At 37.2% G+C, this 19852-nt stretch overlaps 1 protein-coding gene across 7 annotated transcripts in view; it reads right to left on the reverse strand.

Moving 5' to 3' along the window:
• The window catches only part of MTA1 (metastasis associated 1), a 219929-nt gene that overhangs the window by 23971 nt on the left and 176106 nt on the right, over nucleotides 1–19852 (reverse strand). For all 7 annotated transcript variants that reach the window (XM_027842825.1, XM_027842824.1, XM_027842823.1 and 4 more), the window contains 4 exons: nucleotides 15356–15471; nucleotides 14575–14726; nucleotides 13996–14185; nucleotides 10852–10941 (listed from right to left, as the gene is read on the reverse strand). In XM_027842825.1, coding sequence (XP_027698626.1) covers nucleotides 10852–10941; nucleotides 13996–14185; nucleotides 14575–14726; nucleotides 15356–15471 — 548 coding nt within the window. The remainder of the gene's footprint in view (nucleotides 1–10851; nucleotides 10942–13995; nucleotides 14186–14574; nucleotides 14727–15355; nucleotides 15472–19852) is intronic.

Here is a 19852-nt window from a genome sequence, read left to right on the forward strand (position 1 = left end):
CCAACCACCTAGATGGAGGATACAAATTTCACACTAAAAATGGAGAAAAGGCAGTTTATATATTGGAATCTCACAGATATTTTGTGTTACATATTTGTAATATGGGGATCTGTCATTAGTTTATTCAAGATAGTAAGCTTATCAGGTATAATTGTAGTCATCACATCACAACTTGCTAGGTATTTGGGAAGTGCTAAATTTTTGCAGCTTGTCATGATGCATTGCATAGTCCCCTTCTTCCCTCCATTTCCTTGCATAAGTCATCTAGAAAGTCATCTGGATTTCTTTGTGATAATCATTACATAGTTTCTGGGACCAATGGTCCTGAATCACTATCATAACTCCTCCATTTCCACAAACAAAATTGCAAGATTCAGCCATTCTTTTGATGCTTCTTTGTTGACATAATGTTGGATGATTAGATGTGACCCAAGAAAGGTCTTTTGAGTCTACTCTTAGATCTTAGCTTCTTTATTATAGTAAACCATTTTCAGCTACATTCAGTAAATCCAAAGGTAAAAACCTATTTAGCAGCCTTCAGTATTACTATGTGCAACGTCTGCTTGTTCCAAAAGTATTTTGTTGGTTTCTAACCCATTTATCACGTGCTCTAATAACAACTCTCTTTCTTCTTTTTGATAAAAAAAGTAAGCCTTTCTAAAACTGCCTTAGAGTGATGAATCCTGTGTCGTCGTCTTATTATGAGTTTTTGTGAGAATTCTTTCCAAAATCTGCTATGGTCCATTTTGTAAGACCAAAAATGTACACTGTTACTGCATAAATGTATACTTTTAAATGTGTTCCTGCCTCTCAGTATGGATTTCAGGATGCCAGTAATTCTCTAAATGTATTCAATCACAGCATTATTTCATATCTTTATGTTCCATGTGTCTTGCCTGAAGGAAACTCAAGTTATCTTACAGGTATCACTTCATTCATTGCTTCAACATAACCCCTGGAATCAAACTTGAAAACTTTCACCTCTGTCTATCCTTGGCACGTTTTAAGAATTTACACTTGTGAAGTCCAAATGAATTTTTATATCATAAAAGAAAGATAAGTCCTAGAGTACGGGTGGGGAACCTGCGGCCTCGAGGCCACATGAGGCCCTCTAGGTCCTCAAGTGTGGCCCTTTGACTGAAACCAAACTTCAAAGAACAAATCCCTTTAATAAAAGAATTTGTTCTATAAAACTTGGACTCAGTCAAAAGGCTGCACCCAAGGACCTAGAAGGCCACATGTGGCCTCAAGGCTGCAGGTTCCCCACCCCTACTCTAGGACTTACCCTTCTCTTATGATATAAAAACTCATTTGGACTTCACAAGTGTAAATTCTTAAAATATGCCAAGGATAGACAGAGGTAGAAGTTTTCAAGTTTGATTCCAGGGGTTATGTTGAAGCACTGAATGAAATGATAGTAGAACTAGGACCACCAACAGAAAGAAGTTATAGAAGTAGACTGAACAATCAAATACATCCAAAAGTAGAATAAACTACCTTAAGAGGTAGGGGTTATCTCCCTTACTAGGTCTTCAAGCAAATGCTGGATGACAACTTAAGAGTGACACTTATGTTTTTCATCCAGTAATATTTTTTTAAGCCTAAAGTTTCTATTTAACTTCGGAATACCCTGAGACTGGTGATCTTCAAAGTAGGAACTTCTCCAAAGAGGACATGAGCTAATCCTAAGGGATGTGTGATCAACCAAAGGGTGGGAAGACATGCTATCACTGCTTCAACAGCTAACCAAGCTAACCATGGAGATTATCCCTACTCCCTTAATTTTGCTGCACACAGATGCCACAGTGATTTTCCTAGGTGCAAGTCTAACCAGATTACCCTGCTATTCTAAAGTTAAACTTTATTTAATCTTTTCCTCACCCTTTCAAAAATCATTTGTGTAAAATTCTATAATATTAAATAATTATTAACATAGCAGGCATCTGAGAAGCAGCCAGTAGAAAGAGACTGGAGATTAACAACAATGAGGATGATAAAGGGGTGAATCTGCTGGGTAAGATGAGATAATATGGAATCACTTGGACACATAATAAGGTTTGCCTTGGCAAGAAGTGCCACCTTTTTTTGGGGGGGGGAGAGAAATATATTTAGTATTTAATTTTTCCCTAGTTGCATGTGAAAAAAATTTTCAACATTTGTTTTAAAACTTTGAGTTCCAAATTTTCTCCCTTTCTTGCTCTCCTACCCTCCAATGAGAAGGCAAGCAATTCCACATAGGTTATATTATATGTAGTCATGCAAAACATATCCATCATGCTGTGAAAGAAAACACAGACAAAAAAAGTTTCAAGAAAAATAAAGTAAAAAAAAGCATGCCTCAATCTGTATTCAGACACCATCAGTTCTTTCTCTGGGGATGGTTAGCATTTTTCTTTCTTTCTTTTTTTTTTTTGTTAGGCAATGGGGTTAAGTGACTTGCCCAGGGTCACACAGCTAGTAAATGTCAAGGGTCTGAGACCAGATTTGAACTCAGGTCCTCCTGACTCCAGGGCCAAGACTCCATCCATTGCCCCACCTAGCTGCCCCATGGATAGCATTTTTCACCCTAAGTCCTTCAGAGTTGTTTTGGATCATTGTATTGTGAGAATAACTAAATCATTCACAGCTGATCATCTTACAATATTGTTGTTACTTTCTACCCAGTACATTTCACTTTGCATAAGCTCATGCAAGTCTTTCCAGGTTTTTCATCATTTCTTACAGTATAATAGTATTCCATCATAATTATATACTACAACTTGTTCAGCCATTCCCCAACTGATGGGTATCCCCCTAATTTCTAATTCTTTACTCCCAGAAAAGAGCTACTATAAATATTTTTGTACATATAGGTCCTTTTTTTTTTTCTTTTTATCTCTTTTGGGATATAGACCTAGTAGTGGTATTACTAGGTCAAAGGGTACACATGGTTTTATAGCCCTTTGGCATAGTTTCAAATTGCTCTATAGAATGGTTGAATCAGTTCACAACTCCACCAATAGTGCATTAAAGTCTCATTTTTCACACATCCCCTCCAACATCTGTCATTTATCTTTTCTGTCCTATTAGTCAATCTAATAGGTATGAGGTAGTACTTCAGAATTGTTTTAATTTGTTTGTCTCCAATCAATAGTGAGTTAGAATATTTCCTTCATATGGATATAGATAGCTTTGATTACTTCATCTGAAAACTGATTATATCTTTTGATCATTTGTCAACTGGGGAATGGCTCTTATTTTTATAAATTTGACACAGTTCTCTAGATGTTAGAGAAATGAGGCCTTTCTCAGAGAAACTGGATTTTTTTTCACGGTTACTAATGCTAACTAATTCCTCCATCCTACTCCCCTACCCCCATTTATTCTATTCTCCCTCCTTTCCCCCTGTCCTTCCTCAAAAGTGTTTTGTTTCTGACTACCCCCTCCACCAATCTGCCCTCCTTTCTATCACCCTACCCCCTTCCACTTTCACTTTCCTGTAAAGTAAGATAGATTTCTATACCCAATTGAGTGTGTATGTTATTCCCTCTCTGAGCCAATTCTGATGAGAGTAAGGTTCACTCACTTCACCCGTAGCTCCCCCTTCTTCCCCTCCATTGTAAAAGCTTTTTCTTGCCTCTTTTATGTAAGGTAATTTACCCCATTCTACCTCTCCCTTTTTCTCAGTACATTCTTCTCTCACCCCTTAATTTTAGTTTTTAGATACCATCCCATCATATTTAACTCACACCTGTGCTCTCTCCTTCTAACTACCCTAATAATGAGAAAGGTCCTATGAGTCACAAATATCATCTTCCAATGTAGGAATGTAAACAGTTTATCCTTATTAAGTCCCTTATGATTTCCCTTTTCTCTTTACCTTTTCATGCTTCTCTTGAATCTTGTATTTGAAAGTCAAAATTTCTATTCAGCTCTGGTCTTTTCATCAAGAATGCTTGAAAATCCTCTATCTCATTGAATGTCCATTTCCCCCCCTGAAGGATTATACTCAGTTTTGGTGAGTAGATGATTCTTGGTTGTAATCCTAGCTCCTTTGCCCTTTGGAGTATCATATTCCAAATCCTCAGATCCTTTAATGTAGAAGCTGCTAAGTCTTGTGTTATCCTGACTATGGTTCCACGATACTTGAATTGTTTCCTTCTGGCTGCTTGCAATATTTTCTCCTTGACCTGGGAACTCTGGAATTTGGCTATAATATTCCTGGGAGTTTTCATTCTGAGATCTCTTTCAGGTTGTGATCAGTAGATTCTTTCAAGTTCTATTTTACCCTCTGGTTCTAGAATATCTGGGCAGTTTTCCTTGGTAATTTCTTGAAAGATGATGTCTAGGCTCTTTTTTGATCATGGCTTTCTGGCAGTCCAATAATTTTTAAATTTTCTTTCCTGGATCTATTTTCCAGGTAAGTTTTTCCAGTGAGATAGTTCACATTCTTTTTTATTTGTTTTATTGCTTCTTGGTTTCTCTTAAAATCATTAGCTTCCATTTGCTCCATTCTAATTTTTAATTTAATTTTTTGGCAATTGGGGTTAAGTGACTTGCCCAGCGTCACACAGCTAGTTAGTCCATTGTAATTTTTAAGGAATTATTTTCTTCAGTGAGCTGTTGGACCTCCTTTGCCATGTGGCCAATTCTGCTTTTTAAAGCATTATTTTCTTCAGTATTTTTTTATGTCTCCCTCACCAAGTTGCTGACTCTTTTCTCATGATTTTCTTGCATCACTCTCACTTCTCTTCCCAATTTTTCCTCTACCTCTCTTACTTGATTTTCAAAATCCTTTTTGAGCTCTTCCATGGCCTGAAAGCAATTCCTATTTTTCTTGCAGCCTTTGGATGCAGGAGTTTTGACTTTGCTATCTTCTTCTGAGTATGTGTTTTGATCTTTCTTGTCACCGTAATAACTTTCTATAGTCAGTTTTTTTCCCCATTGTTTGCTCATTTTCCCAGCCTATCACTTAATTTTTAACTGTTTGATAAAGTAGGGCTCTGCTTCCAGGATGGAGGCTGCACTGTCTCATGCTTCAGGGATTTTGTGCAGCTGTTTTCAGAGATAGTTCTAGGGACCTGTAAGTTTTCAGTTCTTCCAAGTTTATTATCTAAGAAGAATTGTTTTCTACCCTCCTGATCTATATTCTGGTCTGTGAGCGACCACAAGCACTCTTTTTCTCCCCTGAAACTGTGAGGAGAGTCTCCCCTCCACTGTGGTTGCAAGCTCTACTATGCTAGTGCTCCTCCTTGCCCTGGGACTGCCACCCAGGACTGGGATCCATTCAAGTGTGGGCAAAGCAACAGAGTCCTGCCTCAGTGCTAACAAAGAGACCTCTATAATCTCCTTCTGATCATTTGTTTGACCCCCTTACCCATCTATGGGCTAAGACCCCCGGAACCAGCCTCTGCTACTGGTGCTGCTGATTCAGTCACTCTGAATCACAGCAGAATCACTGCTCCTGGCCTGCTGGGGCCAAGCTACGATGGCAGGGCCCTGCACTGGAATGCACTCCATTCCTACCCTTGTGCGACACACCCTTCCTGCTGACCTTCCAAGTTGTTCCTGGTGTCTGTGGGCTGAGAGGCACAGAAACCACCACAGATGCTGGCAATTCAGTTGCCCTGAGGCCTGCTCTGGACTTGCTGGGGCCTGGTTCACGCTGGTGCAGCCTACGCTGGACTATACTCCTCTCAGCCTGATGCAAGAGACCTTTTCTGCCAACCTTCTAAGTTTTCTGGGGCCAGAAATTTGCTTCACTTCATCTTTTTAATGGGTTGTGCTGCTCTAGAATTTGTTTAGAGTCATTTTTTTTTAAAGGTATTGGAGGTTTTTTTGGGTTTTTTTTAAAATTTTCACATTAGTGATGTTGTAAGTAAGAATTAGAATCAATAGGAGGAACCACCAGAAAGAGGAAAGAAAAAAAAATAGCAAATAGTATGCTTTGATCTGCATTCAAATTCCATAGTTCTTTTTTTGGATAGATAGCATTTTCCATCATGAGGCCTTTGGAGATGTCTTAGATTCTTGTATTGCTGAGAAAGGTTAAGTCTATCAGTATTAGTCACTGCACAACGTGGCTGTTACTGTGTACAACATTCTTCTGGTTCTGCTCACTTCACTCAGCATCAGACCTACAGAATTCAGGCAAGTCCCTGCCTTTACTCCACCATCTTGGCTCTACCTCCAAAGGGCCACCTTTTAATGTAAGACAGAGGTGAAGTTGGAGAAGATGTGACTGACGTGAGATGAAGACAAGAGAAAAGGGTGCTTGTTCTGAAAGGTCTCAATTTCTTTCAGTGAAATATGAGATAAAATTCTTAGCTGAGATGGGGGGTTGGGGTAAGGGAAGGCACAGAAGGCTTAAGGAGGGACAGAAAGGATTAGACTGCAAATCTCATACTTCTTCCCCATATGAGTAGTATTTTCTAATTTAAAAATAAACATTTTTAAATGACAAAGTAGGGGAATGTGTTCATGTTTCCAAAAAATTCTTAAATAATAGTAAAATTAATAGAAATAAAGTGTCTGGAGTCAAAATGGCAGAGTAGAAAAGCATTCAACCAAGTTCTCCCAAATTCCCTTCCAAACAACTATAAAATAATGCCACAAATCAAATTCTGAAGTGGCAGAACCAACAAAAGGTCGGGTGAAACAATTTTCCAGCCCAAGACAACGTAGGAGGTCAGTAGGAAAGGTCTGTCTCACCAGGGTGATGGTTGGGATTGTGCAGGGCAGGCTACACCACAGTGCCAGCAGCAGGTCTTGGAGGAGGCTACACTGGTGGTAATAGCAACTTTAAGAGCTCTCAGGCCATGGAAGGTGGAGTGGGTAGGTATTGGATAAATGATCAGAAGAAAATTAAAGGGGACCCTTTGCTGGTGCTGGGTTCAGGACCCTGTTGCTTTGCCTAGGCACAGCTCTGGGTTACAGGTCCAGGGCCAAAAGAATGCACTTGCAGCCACAAGGGAGCAGGGGCCCTAGTTGCAGTTCCAGGGTGGATATGAGTTCTTGGTTTGCAGCGCACTTTACACATTATCTAATTTGATATTCATAACAACCTTATAAGCTAAGTGCTATTATTACCTCCATTTTATTTATTTAATTTTATTGCTAAAAATAATACTATATTTAAAAAATTGGTTATTAGAAACTACTTCAAAAGAGAAATCTAGGAAGTAAGTTCTTAATATGTATGGGGGAAGGGCAGAAAGAGAAAAAAGGAAAATTGAACCTTTGCTGTCCTTTCCATTGATCTGGAAGTTAAGACAACAAAAAAAATTTTTTTCTAATAAGTAGAGGCCATATCCAGTAAAGCCAGTCCTGCAACATCCACATTCCAGTCTCTGAATTTGCACTGCAAAATGCCTACAAGGACTTCTCTTTCTCAAATTGCCAATACACTACTGCAACAACTCTCTTTACAATGCCTGTAACATATTAGGCAGTTAATAAATTTCTACTCACTGACTCGTCCCTTTTTGGAACCAAAACTTAATCTGCTATGTGAGCTCTTCTTCATGAGTTCTCATGCTTCTGCTCCTTCAGAAAACAGGAACTTACATCATCCCTTTGGATTACAATGCCCAGAAGTCTATGCAACCATGCTCTGTTAGCCTCAACGCTTTGCCTTATCATATCAGTTGCAGTACACTTCACATTTTTTGAGGTTTCTTTTGGCTCTTGTGTTTGTACGAAAAGTTCCTGCTCATCTCTGTTTTTTTTTTTTTTTAAATTCAGAAGTGCTTTAAATTCCTCTATACCATCAAAGATCCATTTCCCCACTGTAGTACTATACTGAGCTATGCACAGTAAGTTATCCTTGGTTGTAAGCCTCTATATCTTTTGTTTTTTGGAATATTGTATTCCAAGACTTTCTTTCATTTTTAGCAGAAGCTGCCATGTCCTGTTTACCCCTGACTATTTTTCCTTGGTACTTGACCTGCTTCTTTCTGGATGCTTGCATTATTTTTTCTCTGATGTCAGACCTCTGGATTGTGGCTATGATACTTCTGGGACTTTCCTTTGGGGATTCCTGTCAGAAAGTAAGTTGTGTAGTCTTTCCATATTTGCTTTCTGGTTCTAATATGCCTGGGAAGTTTTGATTTATGACTTCTTGAACTCTAGTGTTCAGGCTTTTTAAAAAAATCATGGTTTTTAGGAATCCAATTATGTTTAACTCTCTTTGACCTGTTTTCCAGGACAGTTATTTTTGATAGCAGATAACATACTTTTCTTTTTTTTTTTCCCCCAATCTTTGGATTTCATTCTATTATTTCTTGCTGGATTACAGAGTTGCTGATTTCTGTTTGGTCGTTCTAATTTTCAGGGATTCTAGTATCTGGGTAACACTTGCTACTTTATCTCCTAAACTATTCTCTTTCATGCTTCATTTCTTCTAGGAGTTCTTATTCTAGAATTCTAATAATTTTGTTGGTATTTTCTTTGATATACTCCTCTCTCCACCTTTAGTTTCTGAATTCAGACTTTATGCCATGGTCAAACTCCATTCCCTGTAGGGCTTTTAGGTGTGATGGTGGGTCCTGCTCATTTTCATCTGGGGTCCTCTGGGTGTTGAGCATGATCTTAACCCATTTTGGGGTTAGGCCGACTTGGATTTTTGAGGTATAGAGTATCTTTTAGGGTCTTTTCTGGCAACATAAGGTAGAGCATTAGGAACCTCACAAGCTTTGAGCCTGAAGAATCTTGGAATGATCTGTAGCATTGCCCAGATCCTTGTCTGCTGCCTGCTACAGCTAGCAGGGCTTTATCAAATGACTTCTGAATTGCTGTTACTTTCACACATACACCTTCACACACAAAACTGTGCATGCTACATTTATCTCTGGCCACCCTTCAGGAGTACAATGCCCTGTACTGGTAGCCCCTTTGCAACTGTTCTTGGGCTTCTCACCTCTTGTGCAGTTCTGGGGTGGAAAAGTCACTTTTAGTTTCTCATTGGATTTCATAATCATTAATTAGTTTAGTGTGAACTTTAAGGTTTTGGTGGATGAAGTATGTGGAAGATGAGTAGTCTGTCTCCCATTCAGGCAGCCATTTTGGCTAAATGTGTATCATTCAAATTTTACAAATGAGGAAACTAAGGTTGAAAGATGTTTAAATGACTTGCTCAGCATCACACCACTACTGTCTGAGACAAGATTCAAATTCAGGTCTTTATTTCAGATCTGACATTCTAGTCCACAATTAGATAGTTGAAGTGTTGTACCTGTAATCTCCAAATATTAAAAGACCCAGAGCAAGTTCTCCTGTGAATTTTTAAATCCTTTATTGTGGAATGTGGAAAAAACATAGATAAGAATTATAGAATATGCAATGAAAAGTCATAAAAGGGTTGTGATAAATGAGAACAAGGATTCATATATATCAGCTGTTGCCCCAAATCACAGAAGTGAGGGTCCTCTACTAGGAGCATATGAAATCTGGGAAATAAAACTCACCTCTATTCAGAAATTTAAAAAACCTCTCTAAAAAGTGATTTTTAAGTCCAAATGAGATCCATTGTTATATACACAACATCAAATCAAACCCTTTCGTACTACTGTAGTTAAAGGCTTTCGTGACTTCCTATGACAAAAAAAATATCATCACCTGGCAACTGATATTATAGTAATAAGCTCCTCTAAATATCGGTAGACTGATCTATGTGTGTTAAATGGATTGTATATATGGTCCTATAACTTTACTTGAAACCTTATCAGCCAGTTTGTTCAGCTAGTTTGTTAGGACCTACCACAGACATTGTGCTCAACTAGAATAACCATTAAGAACCCAATGTCACATCCATACCATGAGGTGGCATCAGATAACTTTTAAGAAAGAAAAGTATGTTATCTGCTATCAAAAATAACTGTCCTGGAAAATAGGTCAATGAGAGATAATTTAAACATGACTGGATTCCTAAAAACCATATTTTTGGGGGGTATTTTTTGGTTTAAGGCAATTGGGGTTAAGTGACTTGCCTAGGGTCACACAGTTAGTAAGTGTCAAGTGTTTGGTCTGAGGCCAGATTTGAACTCAAGTCCTCCTGACTTCAGGGCCAGTGCTCTATCCACTGTGCCACCTAGCTGCCCCTAAAACCATGATTTTTAAAAAACCCTGAATACTGGAGTTCAAGAAATCATAAATCAAAACTTCCAGAAAGCAGATAATCATACTGGCAGAAATGTATTTCTTAAGTATTTGGTCAGTATTTCCTCACTATCCAATCTCATCCAATATGGACAAATAAGACTTTTAAATCCTGATGGAAATGATATAAGGTGGTGTCAAGCTCATAACATACTCTTCCTGATATTAGTATTAGTCTGATTCCTATTACTGTTCATTTTTTTCCCAAGTTTTTCTGGACCTCTCCTTTTTTTTAAGAAGTCAGTCCTTTGTTTTTCCATTTTTATGGAAATAAGAAGCCCTTCTTGCAACACATCAGAGGAAGTGTGAAGCAGTATAGTAAGTGCAATTAAGCTAGCTCACTTTCAGCAAGTCCAGGACAATCAGCTAATTTCATCTGACTCATTGTTTGGAAGGGAAATGAACGAATGGAATCTAACTAATGAAACTAAGAAAACTTCTGCCAAGTTCTGAGTCAGTATACCCTGATCTTTTCAAAAGTGTGTTAAGAGGTAAGGAGAAAACAAAAAGTCAAGAAAGTGTGAAAGACCCTAGGTCTTTCTATAGTTCGCTCTGGGGAAGGAAAAGTTACTCCTATATTTTTTTCTGAGAACTTCAGAAAGGGTAGCCCCTTAGGCTAAATGAAGTCTTGGAGAGGGAAGAGAAGAAAACTATTTTCCCCAATCTTTTTAGCATCAAGTGTTAATCAAATACTAAGGTTCCCAACAACATTTTTACCTAGATACCGCAGCACAGCTTCCAAAGGTTTTCGTACCACTTGTTTTAATACCAGTGGATTCTGGGAGGCTTCTGGTAATCGAGCAGTACCTACCAAGACAATATTTGAGGGTTAGATATACTAATGTCCTATATATTTACTTTATTATTCAGCAGTATCAACTATAATATTAAACAGCTCAAATAAAGATCAACTTGCAATTGTATATTAAGAAAATATACCCATTAGGAAACTGAAGATCTGGAATAGGGAAGGGTGGTAGTCTGTCAGTAAAAAAATTTATTAAGCACTTATTATGTACTAGGAACTGAGCTAAGGGATTGGAGATACACAGAAGGGAAAAGACCGTCCTTTCCCCCCAAGGAGCTCATAATCTAAAAGGAGAAACATCAAGCAAACAAATACAGACAGACTATATGCAGAATACATAGAAAATAATTAACAGAGGGAAGGCATTTGAATTATGAACTAGTAAGAGAAAGATTTCCTGCAGAAGGTGAAATTTTGGTTGGGACTTGAAGGCAACTACGGAAGCCACGAGGATCAGACCAGGAAGGAAGGCATTCCAGGTATGGGGGTCAAGAAGAGAAAATGCCTGGATTCGAGAGATGGAATATCTTGTTCAAGAAACAGTCAGAAGGTCAGTATAACTGGATCAAAATATACATAAAGGAAGGTGGGGAGAGAGTGTAAAGTGTAAGACAGAAAAGTAAGAGAAACAGTACAGAGCATTTGAGTGAAGATCAATACACATGTGATATTTTCTGTGAGTATACAGTATGGACCTACTGAAATAGAGTAAGAAAACAGATGAGGTACTTGTGAATAAGAACACAAGCCTGCCACAGTTATCCTGACATCTCCTGAAGGTCCTTCTGTGCTAAAAGAATAGTATCTAAATAAATTACACTGGCCCTGAAGTCAGGAGGACCTGTGTTCAAATCCTGCCTCAGACCAAATACTTGACACTTACAAGCTGTGTGACCTTGGGCAAGTCACTTAACCCCAACTGCCTTAAAAAAAAAAAGGCTAAGAGAAAGGATAAATAAGATTTAATGGGACAAAATTCTATAGGTACAGTCAGCCTAGAAGGAATGGGAAACTCTCAAGAATGTGATTCTAAACAAAAGAGAAAAAATTACAATGAGGAAAGAAAAATTAAACTAAAGAAAATAACTTTCACAGGAGACTAATAAGCCAACTTAGATTTAAAAAAATAAATACACACAGAGATGACAAAAGCAAGGGTAAGTAAAAGAAGAATAATACCAAAAAGCAGTATGGTCTTGTAAGAATAGTGTGAGGATGGCAAATGCTTAAAATGAGCTGAGGCTGATCATGAACAAAAGGATACCAAAAAGAAGAGAAGAACCGAAACATTAAAAAAGCTGCTTGGAGTGCATGGAACGTTAACCACCAATGAAAATAACAGTTGCTACTCATAGAGAAGCAGAATTAAAACCTTTTTGTTTTTGTTTTCTCTTCCAAGAAAAATGACTTACCTAGGATAAAAAAGAAAATAAGATAACTACTTAACCCTCAATAAATCCAAGTGATAAAGTCCAAAAAAACCAACCTCAAGAAACACTGAAAGATTAGTGGATATGACTGCTGTTCTGTTCATCTTTGTAAGACAGTAGACAAAGTGAAAGAAAAGGGTAAATGTTGCTTTATTTTAAAAAAAAAATAAAGGTAGGGGAGAAGTGTTCATTACCTATAAGATGAAGTTCAACTCTTAGAAAAATTCTAGAAAGATATTATTCAGAAATGGAACATGCCATTCTAGAATGACATTTTTTCTTTCCTGGAAAGGTTACTAGACTGGTAATCAGGGAAAAGCTATGGACACAGATTTTAGAAAAGTACTGGATCAAGCCTCATGCTGTCTTTGTACTTAAAATAGAAAGAAGTGGGCTAGATAATGGTACAGTTAATTGAATTTGGAACTGTTGGATGACTAGATTCAAATATTAACTGGTAGGAATTTTGCCTTTACTTCTAACTTCAGGGATCTGTCTTCTTTGCTTGTGTGCTATATAACATTTTTATCAATGACTTGGATAAATGAGACATGAAGATGGGAGGACAGAAAATGCATTTTATAACATAACCAGGATTCAGAATGTCTCAATAGGCTATAATAATGGATTGAATCCAATAAAATGAAATTTCAAACAGATTAATGGAAGTTGAAGATGGTTTTTAAAAAATCAACTCCTTAAGTAGAAGATGAGTAAGTTTATTATCTAACTTTGGTGAAAAGGATCTGAAGATTTTAAGCTCAATGACTGAACACTGTGATGTGGCAGCCTTGGATTAAGAAAGCAATCTTAAACACAATGATGGAGGTGATAGTCTGGCTCAACTCTGTCCTAGTCAGGATGATATTAAAAACACTACAAGTCCAGAGCAGAGAAACAAGAATGGTAAGGGAACAGAGAACAAGCTATACTAGGATCAGTTAAAGTAATTAGGAAAGTTTAGTTTGGAAAAGAGAAAACTTAACAGGACATGATAGCTGTGTCTTTAAGTTTCCAAAAGGCTATCATGGGGAAAAGGGAAGGAGTCTTGTTCTATTTGACTCAGGGCAATGGGTCGAACTGCAAAGAAACAGATTTGGCTCAAAGTGAGGAAAATTTTCTTATCAATTAGAGCTGTCCAAAAAACGGAGTGAGATATTTTAGGGAAGTAGTGAGGTTCCCTTTGATAGTTTTAAGTTAAGATTTGATGACCATTTCTTAGGGATTTTCTGTAAATATGCAGTCATTCTTATTTATAGGCAGAAAGGACTAAATAGCCTTAAGTCTTTTTTAACTGAAACTTTACGTGATCTTTTCCCTCTTTACTCCACATGGTTTCCCTCTTTACTCCACATAGCTCTTCAAGACCTATCAATAGTTTATTTGTCAAGTGAAAAGTCCCATTAACTGCTCTCAATGTAAAATTTATATTCAACACTGTGCATTTAGCAAAGAGTTACTATAAATTGTTCCTTCCTTTCAGCAGGGAAACTCTGTACTCTTGGAACAAAGGAGATGAAAAAACAGTTCCAGTCACAGAAAGACTCACAGCCAGCCAACTATATGATTTGTAATTAACTTTAAAAGATATTTAACTAAATTCTTATGTCAAGGGAATCTTACATTCTGCTTTGATAGCAGCACTGTTGATAGGCATGTAAGGGTGTCTTGCTGCATGCCAAGGACGCAATATATCTCGACACAGGCGCCTGGCAATCCTTGTCAGTTTGGTTGTATGTAGATAGAAGGCTTGTCTTGTCTTCATAGCAAACTTTGGACTCCCACTGTTTCGCACAGGGATGCCATGAGGACTCTAATAATGGAAAACATATATAGACATATTACCATATATGGAGTTCATTTTTATTCTGGAGATGCTTTATAAATACTAACATCTTTATCAGAAAAGGACAACGTTTTTGGCTAACTTCGTCATTTTGGTGATGGAGACACAGGGAATTCAAACCATCCTGGTGCAGAGCAGAAATGTACAAGATTATAGGTTAGGTTAGAAGCTCTCTAAGGTTCCTTGCAACTTAAACATTCTACCCTCTATGATTTTATTTCAGAACTTCTACATTCTAAAGCCTCTTCAAGAATAACAAATCATTGCAGAGAAATGACCCCCTGCCATATGCCAATCCAGCATCCTTGCCAATGGCAGAGTCATTGCTGTCATACACCTGTCTACCCTCTACATACCATGTTGTTGCGGTTTGGTCCTGGTCTCTCACCATCTAATCGGGTTGGCATTTTCAAGCCACCATATTTCTTCCAGTATGTCCAGCAAGATGCACAGAGACGACACTGCATGTTAGGGGGACCCCAAGAATACCACTGGTAAGACTGTGTGGCTATGGATAACAAAGTTGAAAATATATATATTCTTAAGCGGAACTATTTCAAAGATCATTTATAGATTATCCATACCATCCCCACAAAAAAAATTTAAAAAATCATTCAGTTTGCCCTCAGGAAAACTAAACACTTAAAAATAAAAGGAAATTATGAACTGTTACAAATGTAGTATTAGCATCATTCTTACTACTAAACAAGTTAAAGACTCAAAGACTCATCAGTCTCCTTGATATGTGAGCACCTAATATCAAGTTAATCCTTAATAAGACTTCCCACATTTGCAACCTATCATCCAGGAGACTCTTTCCAAAGTGTGTTTTTAGTTACCAATAACACTAACAAGAACTAATGCCTACTAGGGTTTGCCTAATGGTAATTTCTTTAGGCCTGTAATAAATTTGGATGTGCATATTTTCATTCATTTTCATTTCACCCTATCCTTTCCCCCAGTAGATGACATTATGTCCTAATAATCTTTCCCTGTGATAAAAACAGAGACTAAACCAAATAAGATACTTTTAAGAAGCTTGTTCTGCAAAGGGGGTGGGGGGGAAGGCAGCTACACCATCAGTTTATCATAGATAAGGTATGGCATTGGTTGATGCTATGTCTTTGAGGAACTTACCATAGCAGCTTTCACAGGCCCGGCCAGCTCCTGGGCTCTGACCCTGTACTCCGGTGCCATTTACAACACCAGCCTTGGCATTATTTACATTAATCTGATTTGGATTTGGCTTGTTACTTTAAAAATAAAGACAAAACAGGAAGTCACTGGAGATGACATTTGATTTTCAATTTAAATTCAGATACAACAGCTCTCAAACCTAACATATACTTTTCAGAATGTGACAACAAAATTGTTAAAAAGCCCCCATAATTATACTTGAAAGAAACTGGCTAACCATAGTTAGCCAATGCATATACACATCCACCAAAACTGTTAAATAAAATAGAAATAACCAATAACTTTATAATATACAAGTGGGAAGATAAAAGGAAAATCTAATACAAAAAGAAAAAATGGACTCATTTATCCTAAATTCATGTCAGCTATCCACAAGATTTAAAATTTAGTTTAATTTCCTTCATTACCATAAAACTAAAGGCACTGGGGATTTTACAAATCACTCCTTAAATGATTAACTATGTGCCAGGTACAGGAAATAGGAAACAAAAACAAAACAGTACCTGCTCTCAAGAAATTCATATTCTAATGGGGGAAACAACAGGCACTGATTATTTATTTTTGTGCAGAGGGAATATAGGAACTCCTACCTCTCTATCCCTTAATTAACTCTTCAAATTGTAAGGTAATCATTTCAAACTCCTACATCCACAAGAGTAACCTCTATTCTTTGGTCTAAACCCTAGATCATATCCTGTCTGCCAATTCAGAACCATCACCTTTCTCACACTTGGATTAAAATTCACCTTCTACAAGACATTATTTCTGATAAGTTGCATCTTGTTTAAGGATTCAACGGCTTTTGGGACAGCTAGGTGGTCGATGGATACAGCACCAGGATAAAGCCTCGAGTTCAAATCTGGCTTCTGATGCTTCTTAGCTGTAAAACCCTGGATAAGTCACTTAATCTCTTTTTGCCTCAGTTTCTTCATCTGTAAAATGGGGATAATAATAGCACCTACCTCCCAGGGTTGTTGTGAGGATTAATGAGATAATAATTATAAAGACTGAATGCACACTGCATGGCACAAAGTAAACTATATAAACGTTAGCTATTATTATTAACACCACAATAAATTCCAAATGACTATAAGATCTTAATATTAAGGAAAACATAGAAAAATTTGCAGATAAGTAGATCATATACCTTTCACAGCTATGGAGTAACCAAACTTGGGAAAGAAGTGATAATATGATAAAATGGATAATTTCAGTTATATAAAACTGAAAAGCCTTTGCATTAAAAAAATTACTGCAACTGTGATTATGGATTTGGTTGAGTGAGGAAAAGTATTTGTATTAAATATCTCTGAGAAGGGTCTGATATTCAAAATAGATAGACAATAGAAATATAACAAACCAAAAGATATTTCCCAATAGCAAAGTGAGAAAAGATATGCAAACTAGTAACAACCATACTTTAGAAATGTTACAAATCATTAAAATTAAGAGATATGCAAATCAAAGTAACTCAAAGATTTCATCTCTCACCCAGCAAACTGATAAAGACATCAAAAGCAGATGTTGGGAGGATTCTGGAAAGACAGGTATATCAATGAACTGCTAGTGGAGCTCTGTACTAGTCTAATCATTAAGAAAAGCAATATGGAATTATGTGATGAAAGCCACTTAAATGTCCATATATATTCTGAAGGTTCTCCACCCCTGACCCAGCATAAGGCATTTGCCCTCAAGAAAGTCAAGGACAAAAAGAAAAACCTCACACAAACACCAAAATAATTACAGGAAGGAATACTTTGTGTGGTAGAAACAATTAGAGAAAAGGTGGATATTCACTTACTGAGGATTATGCTTTACTACCCTCCAACACTGTGAGTTAGAGGCAAATTGGTCTTTTTTCCTAACTCCTGAGTCAACTCAATTGGCTGTCCTCCATATCTAGAATACACTATACCTTTCTTGATCCCAATGGCTAGTGCTCTTCTTCCCCACCTTTCCCCCTGCCAATTATCCTGCATTTAACTACTTTTTTATATATGTATTAATTTATTTTATGCCACATATTTATGTCTATATTTGTCGCCCCCTTTAGAATGTAAGCTCACTGTCAGTCAGGATTATTTCATTCTTTGTACTTGTAACCCCAGATGTAGCATACTGCCTCGCACATCACATGAGCTTAATAAATATCTGCTAAAGAATATCAAGGCAATGGGGCAGCTAGGTGGCACAGTGGATAAAGCACCGGCCCTGGAGTTGGGAGGACCTGAGTTCAAATTCAGCCTCAGAAAAATAACACCCTCTAGATGTGTGACTCTGGGCAAGTGCAACTGCCTCCCCGCCACTCCCCCACCCCCAAAAAGAAAGAAAGAAAGAAAGAAAAAGAATATCAAGGCAATTAATTTTAACCAGTGGAAAGGAAGGGGGCCCAACAGTAGCAGATCTTAAATGGTAATCAAAAAATTGGTACTAGTTAAGAAATGACAAGGAAAACTAATTAGGCACACATACAGAAGCAGATGAATATAGTAGTCTAATAGTTCATAAACCCAAAAATCCTAACTACTGGGGCAAGAACTCACTATCTGAGAAAAAATCTGTGGGGAAAATTGGAATACAGTTTGGCAGAAACTAGATATGGAGTAATACCTCAATAAGCCAAGATAAGCTCCAAATGGGAACCTAAGGGTGAGGTCCTAAACAAATTAGAGGAGCGAGAAAGAAATTACTTGTCATTTCTACAGATGGAGTAAGAGTTTCACGACCAAACAAGAAATAGGCTTATGGAAGGTAAAGTAAAACCAATCCAGCCAAAATTAGAAGAGAAGCAGGTATATGAGAAAAAAATCTTTGCATCAGGTTTCTCTGATGAATGTCTCATTTCCAAGATATACAGGAAACTAATAAAAATTCCTAAAAATAAGAGCCATTCTCCACTCAATAAACAAATAGTCAAAGGACATGAATAGGCAGTTTTGAAGGGAAAAAATGTAAGCTATCAATAGGCATATGAAAAATGTCCCATAACACTAATAATTAGAGAAAAGACAATGAAAATAATCTTGAGATTCCAACTCACACCCATAATATTGGCAAAGTTGATAAGAAAAAAAATTCAATGGCAAATGACAGTGGGGCCGTGGAAAACAAGTGTGTGAATGGACTGTTGATAGAACTGGGGATTGTTGGTGGAGCTTTGAACTGTCGGTCTAGCCATTCTAGAAAGCAATTTGGAATCACGCTCAAAAAGCTATTAAAATTTGCATACTCTTTGACGAAGCAATAATCCCAACTAGGTATATACCCCTAGACAAAGAGGAAAGGGACATTCATATGTACAAAAATATTTACAGCTATTGTTGGCAAAAACTTGGAAACAATGCCCATCAATTGGGAGAATGGATGAAGAAGTTATGGTAAATGAATGTGGATAGAATACTATTGTGCTATACAAAATGATGAAGTGGATGATTTCAGAAAAACTGAAAGTTTTTATGGGAAGATTTATATGAACTGATGCAAAGTACAGTGAACAGAACTAGAACAATTCATATAATAATAATATTATAAAGACAAATTATCTTGAATGATTTAGCTATTCTGATCAATACAATGATCAAAGATAATTCAAAGGACTTATGATAAAAAATGCTATCCACTGCCAGAGAAAGAACTAATGGAATCTGAATGCAGAAGCAAAATTTTTTTCATTTTATTTTTCTTGCCTTTTTTTTTTTTTTGGTAAGGCAATTGGGGTTAAGTGACTTGGGCAAGTGTTTGGTCTGAGGCTGAATCTGAACTCAGGTTCTCCTAACTTCAGGGTCAGGGCTCTATCCATTGCGCCACCTAGCTGCCCTGCCTTTTTTTTTTTTTTTTTTGCAACATGGCTAACATATAAATATGTTTTGCATGATTTCACATGTATAATTGATATATTTCTTGCCTTCACAATGAATGGAAGAGTGGTGGGAAGGAAAGAATTCAGAACTCAAAATTTAAAAAAAAAAGAACACTAAAAATAAATAATAAATTTTTGTAAAACAAAAAAACAAACTGTTTTCAAATACTTTGGAACTATGACCAACACAATGACAAACCATAATTCCAGAGGGCTCACAGTGAAACATGCTACCTACCTTCTGATCACGTGGTGACAGACCCAGAGTACAGACTGAGACATATTTTTTGGGACATGCACAATGAAAGAACTTGTGGAACACAGGTTTTGTTTTTCATGCTTCCTCAATGGGGCTCAGGATGGGGAAGGTGGGAGGGAGGGGGGGAGGATCTTCATGAAACTAAAATAAAATTTAAAAAATACTTACTGATTTACTGAAGGGCTAAACAAAATGTGTTATTATCAATGTTCGGTAAGAAACAATGAATATGATAGATAGATAAAGAGGCATGGGAAGACTTAAACAGATGCAAAGTGATGCTAATGTAAGCAGAACCAGGAAAAATATTATGCACAAT

This window comes from Vombatus ursinus, unplaced genomic scaffold (assembly GCF_900497805.2).
Source record: "Vombatus ursinus unplaced genomic scaffold, bare-nosed wombat genome assembly UNPS02014890.1, whole genome shotgun sequence".
NCBI lineage: Eukaryota > Metazoa > Chordata > Mammalia > Diprotodontia > Vombatidae > Vombatus > Vombatus ursinus.